Below are 10,988 nucleotides of genomic sequence, written 5' to 3'. Positions count from 1 at the left end.
GCCACCAGGGAGGCCCAATACTCTTTATTTTAAACTCTATTTTGTCTGATATGAGAATTTCTACTCCAGCTTTATTTTGATTTCCATTTGCAAGGAATATCTTTTTCCATCGCTTCACTTTCAGTCTGTTTGTGTCCCTAGGTGAAGTGGGTTGCTTGTAGACTGCATATGTACAGGTCTTCTTTTTGTATCCATTCAGCCAGTCTATGTCTTTTGGTTGGAGCATTTAATCCATTTACATTTTTTTTTCAGTGTTTAAACTTTTATTTCACACCATGCAAGGTCAATTATAACACATGAAAAAGTGACAACAGCTATAAGCTGCAATTTCATATTTATACATTGGAAATGTCCATTTTCAAAAGCTGAACATAATTACCATGTTGTCTTAACAGCCAGGCTTCAATTCAACTGTTTATACAGGTAAAATCTACTATGAAAAACATTGATTTTATATCTGTCCACATTCTGTGATAATAATTCTTCAACTAAGAGACCCTTTAGGAGAACCAAAGGATTCAATCTTTTTCACAGTATCCATACCATCTTTAACAAACCCAAATACTACATGCTTAAAGTCCAAATGCTCTGCTTTTTTCAGTGTTATGAAAAATTGAGAATTATTGGTATCCTGGCCTCGATTGGCCATGGATAGTAAGCCAGGACTGGTATGTTTCACATCAAAATTTTCATCTTCAAATTTATCTCCATAAATGGACCATCCTCCTGTTCCATCGTGTTTGGTGATATCTCCCCCTTGGCAAACAAAATCTGGAATCACTCTGTGAAAAACGGAGTTCTTGAAACCAAAGCCCTTCTCTCCAGTGCACAGTGCTCTGAAGTTCTCAGCAGTTTGAGGAACAATGTTTGAAAATAATTCCATGGTTATACATCCCAGAGGCTCATCATCTGCACAAACATCAAAAAACACCACAGGATTTGTCTCCTTTGCTCTCAGTGATACCTGTTCTTCCTGGAGTTTCAATAAATTCTGTTGACATTCTTCAAATTTTTTCTTAAAACAGTCAGTCATTTCTTTAGTTTTAAATCTCACTGCAAGCTGTTCCACTTTGGCTTCTCCATCAGCATAATCTGAGGCAGTCCAAACTAAAGCATTGTTGGAAACATTCAAGGGTTTCAGTTCCATTGTTTTGGTGATGACGTGTTTTGCACACACTTTGAGCACCTGGTCTCTTCTCAACAGGACCCGGTAGTAATTATTCATCGTGTGCCAGAGGATCTTCATGTCTCCAACCCCACGCTCCTTCCACGGACTGGCCTCTCGATCCCACCTGTAAAGTTTGGCTCTCTCTTTAAATAAAATTTCTTCATCTTCTTCTCCAGATTTTACTTCTACCTCTGGTAATGACACTATTGGTTCAAAATGGATATCTTCATTATGAACTACCTCTTCATCACTACCATCTTCATCTTCGCCAACTTTACTGGCTGACTGTGCTCCGAACACAGCTGCTCCAGTATTTGCCCACTGGAAATTTTTATCTTTGGACCCAAAAGCAAAATCCCCAGAATTACTGGAAGTCAAGTCTGCAAATGACAGCCCTGTGCTACCTCCAAATCCAAATGAAACTGTTTTGCTTTCCACTTGGCTTGTAGAATCTGCATCATTTTCCTTTCTAGTAGATAAATCCACAGGTTTATCGACAGTTTCAGAAGAAATAGGTGGTGAACTAATAGATCTGGTAGTAAACTCTGGTTCTTCAGATTTACACAAAAATGGTACAGTCACTTTACTGCCATCTGTACACACACTGTCAGCCATGCTAGTTATGTCCTCATTCTGGGATTTTTGAGCTTCCTGAACTTTGTGAAGCTCCGATTGGAAGTCTTCCCCACTTCCATTGTCCTCATCAGTGTCACTGCAGACTCCACAAAAAAATGTAGGTGGAAGCTTTAACGTATCTGCTTTTGCCTTTTCTTCAACTGTTGGTTTCTTTTCCCAAACAATAATACATTCTTTCTCATTATCTGTTAGATTTTCTTCTAATGGTCTACATTTTTCTGAGTCATCCAAATATAGTTTTCCATTAAGCTTCTTGATAGCTGTGTCAAAATCTTCATCATCCTCCTCCTCTTCGCTGATGTAGTCTGGCCTGCTCTTATAACAGAAGAAAGTGGGAGGAAGCTGAAGTTTGCTTGCAAGAGCTTTTTGCTCAGGGGTCGGGGTTAGCTCATACACGATGAGAACATCGTCATCTGAGGGAAGATCTTCAGGCTTTTTCTTCTCTTCCACTGTTAGTGGGGCCCCATGAAAATTCTGTGACCCCTGATATCCATCAGGCACTGAATCTGGTCCATAATTCTCTGTAGGCCAACGATGAGGGGACCCTGAGTTACCGCTATTTAGTTTCAACTCCTGCATTTCTTTCTTAATGGCCTCTACTTGTTGGCAGATCATTTTCAATAAAGAATTTTGATCTTCTGCCCATGGAGGTGGTGTTTTGGGAGAATACTTGTAACTTTTATTTGGTGAGAGAGAGTATTTGGTGGGAGACTGTGTAGAATGTTTTACTTCTGAATCTGCATTTCACAAAGAACCATTTCTATAAAGAGGCCCTCCTTCACTGAAGTCATTGAGCTCCTGCATGACTAAATTAAGCATCTCTTTTACAGATTCCAGGGACACGGGCAATTTCTTAACCACTGACAGATCTGAATCACTGTCATCTAAAATCTTTATCAGGTAGTCTCTGGTCTTTCTCAGGTAATTTTTGCATTCTTCTCGTTCTTCAGAAGAAAGTGCATCATTTTCAATGTCTTCTGCTTTTCTGTGAAAAATCAGTGCAAGATTCCAGTAAGAAACGACATTATTAATAGATTCAAAAGCAGCCACAGCATCGTCTATATTTCCATTAACTGCATCCAATATAGCACATGTTATGTGTGCTTCCTCTTCATATTCACCCATTTCAGATGCCTGAATGTCTGCACTATGAAAATGTTTAAACAGAGGGTCAATAGGTTCAGGGATACTGCTCTTCTTTTTAAGTATCTTCAACAATGGCAAAACCTTCTTCCAGTAATTAACACTTCTGCCTATGTATTCTCGTTGATCATAAAAAGAATTAAGACCACTGTCCATTTTCTGAAGGCATTTTGCCCTGTGCACAAGTAGAGCAGGCTGAAAGCCATGTTTTTCCTGGCCCCTTAGAGTGTTTATGTCATGCTGAACTAGAAGTCGCAATTTTGCTGAGGTTCCAGGTATTGCTTTTCTGTGGATTAGATTACAAACTGCATCCCACCAAGATTTCTGTCTTTCTGTGCAAAGCTGTTTACACACAGGAAGTGGCAAGCACAGAGGCTGATAGAAGCTGTAGTGAGAATTACACTCTCCTTTAATTGTAAGTGGCTGGTATATATTACTCCAAGTAGAAATACTTCAAGATCTAAAATACATATTGATTCAGGTGCATTTGTTTCAAGTCTTGAGGTTTCCTGGGGCAAATGATGAAAAAGCTGTTTTAGCCATTTTCGAATCGCAGGTAAGGCGGGCAATGAATTCCATTGTAAGCCAAGCCAGGTGAGGTGCTGAAGACTACCATTGTGTGCTCGAATGGCACCAACATCATATTGAGCCAAATCCTCAGGACCTGGTGCTTGTACATCAAGGTTTCCAATATCATCATTACCAAGGAAAGATCTATCTTTAGGTGACTGACTAGAAAACAGAGCATCATATACAGCAGACTGCCCACTTTCATTGGCAAAGGATTCTACAACCTCTTTTAAAAAGTCTTGCTTGTCACGACTTAAGTTTAGCAGCATATGCCCTGATTGGCTCAGGCGATCACAGGCCATCATTTCCAGTAGATTTTGTCCAGCTTCTCCTTTTATAAATTTAACCTTTGGTCTTGGAACCTGAAAGGCTATGAGATAGCACAACGCAGCCAGCTCAGAGAGCACTTGCCACTGCACGTCACTATGCTGACCCATCTTCAAAAGCAGAGAACCAGCATGCATGTAGAAATGTCCCCTCACTTCGAAGAAAGTAGCTGAGAGTTCATCATTTCCACCCACACAAGATTTCACAGACTGAAGAGCACTATCAAAACTCTCCAACAATTCCCTGCTCTCGTTCACATCTCTCGTGGACAGCGTGAGAAGCATAAGGTTAGCGTAGGCTAGAAGTAAGTCCTGATTGGTTGCTCGCCAGTTACTTTTATCAGACTCCAAACACTGTGAAGATTCCAGATATTCCTTAAGGGTCTGTAGAACACAGGAATTCCACTCTAAACTTGAACACAAGGCTATGTTTCTCTCTGCCTGGTGGCAGTGGGCCCCAGCATCCTTCAGTCTATTGTTTGAGCGATACAGCTCTACTAGTCCGATGTTCATGTGGACATCATCAGGTCTTGCATAAAGTTCTGACTGAATCAAGTCGAAAAGTTTATTCCATCCATCTTCACCTTTACAATCTAAAAGCTGTTCCTTTAGTTTATAAATTGCAGGACTTCCTGGAAAAAGTTTACCTGCTCTTTCAACCCAGTATTTAGCTCTTCCATCACTAACATCATTTTTACAGAGCAATTCTGCAATCTTCAACACAAGATCTTTTTGTGTTGGGTTTAATTCCACTGAACGCTTATAATATTCAACTGCTTTCTCTCTGTTTTCCTCCACTTCATAAAGAAGGCCGAGAAATCTGTGAGCTTTGGGATCCCTTTCTTGCACGTTAATGTATGTAGATATATATTTTTTTAGCAAGATCATATTCCTTAGCTTTGTAATACAGTTTTGCAAAATAGAATCCTTTCATTGACTTCTCCCGGGGAGATGGGGCGGAGCCCTGCACCGAGGCGATATACCGCTCCACATCGGCCTTGTTGAGCCTCATAGGGCCGCCGACCAGGGTTCACGCGCGAGATGCCAGTGCCTAGGCCGCAACGGCTGCAGTCTGGGGAACGCAGTGCCCAAAGCTCTGTGACGCAGCGCCGTCGCTGACGAGAGGCCGATGCGCCTGCTCCATTTACATTTAAGGTAGTTATCGATATGTAAGTTCTTATTACCATTTTCTTAATTGTTTTGGATTTGTTATTGTAGGCCTTTTTCTTCTTTGGTGCTTCCTTCCTAGAGAAGTTCCTTTAGCATTTGTTGTAAAGCTGGTTTGATGGTGCTGAATTCTCTTAGCTTTTTCTTGTCTGTAAAAGTTTTAATTTCTCTGTCAAATCTGAATGAGATCCTTGCTGTGTAGAGTAATCTTGGTTGTAGGTTTTTCCCTTTCATCACTTTAAATATGTCCTTCCACTCCCTTCTGGCTTGCAGAGTTTGTGCTGAAAGATCAGCTCTTATCCTTATGGGGATTTCCTTGTATGTTTTTTTTTTTCCTAGCTGCTTTTAATATTTTTTCTTTGTATTTAACTGTTGATAGTTTGATTAATATGTGTCTTGGAGTGTTTTTCCTTGGATTTATCCTTTATGGGACTCTCTGTGCTTCCTGTACTTGACTATTTCCTTTCCCATATTAGGGAAGTTTTCACCTATAATCTCTCCAAATATTTTCTCAGTCCCTTTCTTTTTCTCTTCTTCTTCTGGGACCACTATAATTCAAATGTTGGTGCATTTAATGTTGTCCCAGAGATCTCTGAGACTCTCTTCAATTCTTTTCACTGTTTTTTTTTTTTTTCTTTACTCTGCTCTGCAGTTGTTATTTCCACTATTTTATCTTCCAGGTCACTTATCCAGGTCACTTATTCTGCCTCAGTTATTCTGCTATTGATTCCTTCTAGCGAACTTTTAATTTCATTTCTTGTGTTGTTCATCATTGTTTTTTTGCTCTTCAGTTCTTCTAGGTCCTTGTTAAATGTTTCTTGTATTTTCTCCATTCTATTTCCAAGATTTTGGATCATCTTTACTATCATTACTCTGAATTATTTTTCAGGTAGACTGTATATTTCCTCTTTATTTGTTTGTTCTGGTGGCTTTTTACCTTGCTCCTTCATCTGCTGTGTGTTTCTTTGTCTTCTCATTTTGCTTAACTTACTGTGTTTGGGGTCTCCTTTTCACAGGCTGCAGGTTTGTAGTTCCCACTGTTTTTGTTTTCTGCTCCCAGTGGGTAAGGTTGTTTCAGTGGGTTATGTAGGCTTCCTGGTGGAGAGGAATTGTGCCTGTGTTCTGGTGGATGAGGCTGGATCTTGTCTTTCTGATGGGCAGGACTGTGTCCGATGGTGTGTTTGGGGGTTTCTATGACCTTATTATGATTTTAGGCAGCCTCTCTGTTGATGGATGGGGTTTTGTTCCTGTCTTGCTAATTGTTTGGCATAGGGTGTCCACCACTGGAGCTTGCTGGTTGTTGAGTGGAGCTGGGTCTTAGTGTTGCGATGGAGATCTCTGGGGGAACTTTTGCCATTTGATATTAAGTGGGGCCATGAGGTCTCCAGTGGACCAATGGCCTGAACTCGGTTCTCCCACCTCAGAGACACAGGCCTGACTCCCGGCCGGAGCACCAAGACCATCTCAGTACATGGCTCAGAAGAAAAAGGAGATAGAAAGAAAGAAAGAAAGAAAGAAAGAGAAAAAGAAAGAGAAATAAAGAAAGAAAGAAAGAAAGAAAGAAAGAAAGAAAGAAAGAAAAAATTAAAGATATTAAAATAAACAATAAATTATTAAAAATTAAAAAATTCAGTGTAATTTAAAAAGGAAAAAAAAACGTACAGACAGAATGCTAAGACAAATGGTAAAAGCAAAGCTATACAGACAAAATCACACAAAGAAGCATACACATACATACTCACAAAAAGAGAAAAAGGAATAAAGTATTTTCATTTTCATTTCATATTTCATTTCATAAATTTTTATTTTCATATATAAATTTTTTTAAAAAAGGAAGAGAGCAACCAAATCAATAAACAAATCAACCAATGATAATAAACTCTACATATTAAACTAAGATAAACATAAAACCAGAAACCAATTAGATGCAGAAAACAAACCCCAGGTCTACAGTTGCTCCCAAAGTCCACCACCTCAATTTTGGTATGATTCCTTATTTATTCACGTATTCCACAGATGCAAGCTACATCAAGTTGATTGTAGGGATTTAACCCACTGCTCCTGAGGCTGCTGGGTGAGATTTCCCTTTCTCTTCTTTGTTTGCACATCTCCTGGTGTTCAACTTTGGATTTCGCCCCACCTCTGCATGTAGGGGGGCTCTGGCTCACTCAGGCCAGGGGGTGCGGGGAGGGAGGGATACGGAATGCGGGCCAAGCCTACGGCGGCAGAGGCCAGCATGACGTTTTAACAATCTGTAGTGTGCTGTGTGTTCTCCTGGGAAATTGTCTCTGGATCATGGGACCCTGGCAGTGGTGGCCTGCACAGTCTCCTGGGAGGGGAGGTGTGGATAGTGACCTGTGCTTGCACACAGGCTTCTTGGTGGCTGCAGCATCAGTCTTAGCATTTCATGCCCGTCTGTCTCTGGTGTCCATTGATGCCTGTCTCTGGATCTCATTTAGGCGGTGCTCTGAATCCCCTCTCCTTGTGCACCCTGAAACACTGCTCTCTTGCCTCTTCGACAGTTCCAGAGTTTTTCCTGGACTCCCTCCCAGCTAGCTGTAGCATACTAGTCCCTTTCAGGCTGTATTCATGCAGCCAACCCTAGTCCTCTCCCTGGGATCTGACCTCCTCTGAAGCCTGAGCCTCAGCTCCCAGCCCCCACCCGACCCGTTGGGTGAGCAGACAAGCCTCTCTGGCTGGTGAGTGCTGGTTGGCACTGATCCTTTGTGCAGGAATCTCTTCACTTTGCCCTCTGTACCCCTATTGCTGTGCTCTCCTCTGTGGCTCCGATGCTTCCCCCCATGACATCCACCACTGTCTCTGCCAGTGAAGGGGCTGCACAGTGTGTGGAAAATTTCCTCCTTCACAGCTCCCTCCCCAAGGTGCATGTCCCATCCCTATTCTTTTGTCTCTGTTTTTCCTTTTTTCTTTTACTCTACCCAGGTATGTGGGGAGTTTCTTGCCTTTTGGGAAGTCTGAGTTCTTCTGCCAGAGTTCAGTAGGTGTTCTGTAGGAGTTGCTCCATGCATAGATGTATTTCTGATGTATTTGTGGGGAGGAAGGTGATCTCCATGTCTTACTCCTCTGCCATCTTGAAGGTCCAGTCCTGAAGGCAATTTTATAGAGACAGAAAGTAGATTAGTGGGTGCTGGGGACTAGAAGTGGGAATCTGGGTGGGAACGGGGCTGAACTGTAAATGGGCATGAGGAATCCTTTTGGGAGATGTGAAAATACTCTAAGGATTATTTATGGTGATTATTGAAACTGCCAATAAAGTTAATAAAAAATCATTGAATTGTACACTTGAAATGCATTAGTTTTGTGTTATTTAAAATACATCTTAATAAAGTTGTTAAATATATGTTTACATAGACACACACGTATACATATAGTTTTTAAGCTTAGGACATTATACTTTTTATATTTTCCCATATAACTTTGTGCTCTCTCAAATTAAATCAGAGGGTAGAGTATATAAAAATTTGACTCTCCAAAGTTGATTGAAATGCTTTGTGACATTATACATGACCAAATTTCAAAGTTAATAGCATTTTTAAAAGAATATTTTCTATATCAAAGTACAGAACTTAAAAATTATAAGTATATATTAATAATATTTATACTGTTTACATGTTTATTTTTGTTTTAAATTTAATTTAATGTAAAATTGAAAAGAAAAATTAGTTTCCTGTTACAAATGTATTTCTGTCATTTTCTCTGGATTTCTGATGATTTGGCTCTTACTGTTTTATTTAATGAATGAATATTTTCTTTGATCTTTGTTGTAAATTGTATTATTTTAAAATTTTTCTGCATTTAATTATTTCTTGTCCTGAATTTTGTTCTTTTCTGATTTAATATTGCTAATCCCACTTTTGGATTTTTGTTTATTTGCATTTTCCTTGGCTGGTTAGATCCACCTTCTCCATATTTGGCTTTTCTGTGTTATTTTGCAACGTGTATATTTTTGTATACAATATATTACTAGGTTTTGTTCTAATAAAATTTTTTCCTTTAAATGGTTGAGTTAAGCCTATTTATATTTATGTAAATTATATATATATGCTTGGTTAGTTATGTCATTATTTTCTCCCACTGCTTTTTAAAATATTTCACTATGTAAACAGTGTTTTCTTTTATGCATGTTTGTGGGGTTTTTTTCCTGATAATTTGGAAAGTTTATACATTTTCTAGAGGTTTTCTTTATAGGTATTACTCTCAGCCATATTCTTAGTTATCTAAATCTTTAGACAAGCTCTATTGACTTCCTCTTCTACTATGTCACAACCACTGCTTATTTTGTGTCAATCAGAAAAGACTAGGTTATACTGCAGTAAAAAGAACACAACATTTCAGTGACTTATCACAACAAAGTTTATGTCTTGCAAAAAGTACCCTACAGTCTGGGCATCTCTCCAAAGCAGCTATTCTCCATGTGGCAGCTCAGAATCGCAGGCTGCTTCAATCTTGTGGCACTTACTTGTCAACATAATGCTTCTGGTCCACTCTGCAGGAGAGGGGAACATGGAGGAGTGTGCAGCAGGAATTCAATGTGTCAGCCCAGAAGTGACAGCAGTCATTTCTGTTGATATCCTTCTTGACATAAAGTAAATCTTAAGAAGGAGACAGTACTCCTGCTGGTAACAAGAAGGAGAAGTGAGCAAGATATGAGTAAGTGCTTGTAACACCTACTACATGATTTCAACTATATTGTTTTATTTAATAAGTCTACTGAATATCTTTAAATATATAGTCATTCTTGTATTAATATTTTTAACACTTTGATATAATACTGGATCATAAAATGATTACTTATTATAAAATATGAGAAAACTGGACTAATTATTGTATCTTCCAGTTTCTGTCCCCTTCTAGTCTTATTTTTATGGTTTATATCATTCCTACACAGTCAGAGGTTATAAAATTCTTCACTGTCTTTTTTAATGAAAATATTTAGCAAGAACTTTACTTCATTTATTTTTAGCTATCTCATAAATACCAGAAGATAAATTAGACAGTTTGTGATGAAATTTAGAATATTTTTTCCATAAAGCAAATTTATAACTCTTTTCCTTTGGCTCTGTCTTCCAATCCTCCTTCACTGTGTTGAAGAGATACCTAGGTCTTCTTGATTTTTGGTTATGTGAGTGGTTTCCAAACTGACTGGACTCTCTGAAAAGGTAGTTCATGACCTGGGTTTTATGGTCACTAGATCCATGACTTTTCCAACTTTGAAAATGATCTCAGCCAATTCATGTCTCACATGCTTTGTTTGTAGGACAGGTAAAGCTTTGAGAAGCACAATATCCCCAACTGTGCCCTGCTGAAGAGTATCATTTTCACTGATTTTTGAAATGCAAGATCTAAGTATAAATTCCATAACCTATTCACAGACATTTAATATTTGTAATATATGACTTGGTATTACTCTTTTTCTCTTCCAATATCAAAGTACAATTAAAACACAATGAAAATGATTAGAACCTAATTCTATTGGAATTAGTTACCTGACTTTGTTGTCTTTCTTAGTCTTATTTCCATAATTATATTGTAAGTTCTTTGTGGTGTGAAGAGAAGTGACATATTTTTCTATAGCACCTAAAAATTAGTGAGGCACAAAAAAAATAAATAAAACAACTTCTTATATATATATTTCTTTAATTAGAAGTATGCTCAGTTCTGAATCACCTTCCAGAGAGAATTCCTTGGAGTTCTGGAGCAATGTAGAGTAAATACAACAGACTAATCTGTACAATTTTTACCCAAATATGGTAAATGGAGAGGGAGAATGTGATTTCAATCTAAATTAGGTTTTATTTTACTATCACTATATGGAATTAGAATTGGAATGCAAAGTTATATATTTTAATTAATAAATTTTATTTTCTTTTTACCCTGTCATTTCAAATATATTCTTCAAATTGGAGACAAGTTGAACTAAATTCATAGGATAAAATTGTGGGAAAGAATTTGGTTGA

At 38.4% G+C, this 10,988-nt stretch overlaps 1 protein-coding gene across 1 annotated transcript; it reads right to left on the bottom strand.

The window, feature by feature from the left end:
• Positions 1-355: 355 nt before the first annotated feature.
• On the bottom strand, positions 356-4,866 carry LOC132500749 (E3 SUMO-protein ligase RanBP2-like). Its single transcript, XM_060115996.1, is given in 3 exon segments — positions 356-3,351; positions 3,354-4,719; positions 4,721-4,866. Coding segments are annotated over 3 exon segments (4,368 nt in total). The 5' UTR covers positions 4,856-4,866; the 3' UTR covers positions 356-484.
• Positions 4,867-10,988: the final 6,122 nt, after the last annotated feature.

Source organism: Mesoplodon densirostris, chromosome 13 (assembly GCF_025265405.1).
Source record: "Mesoplodon densirostris isolate mMesDen1 chromosome 13, mMesDen1 primary haplotype, whole genome shotgun sequence".
In the NCBI taxonomy this organism is placed as follows: Eukaryota; Metazoa; Chordata; class Mammalia; order Artiodactyla; family Ziphiidae; genus Mesoplodon; species Mesoplodon densirostris.
This window is presented reverse-complemented; position numbering and strand designations above follow the sequence as displayed.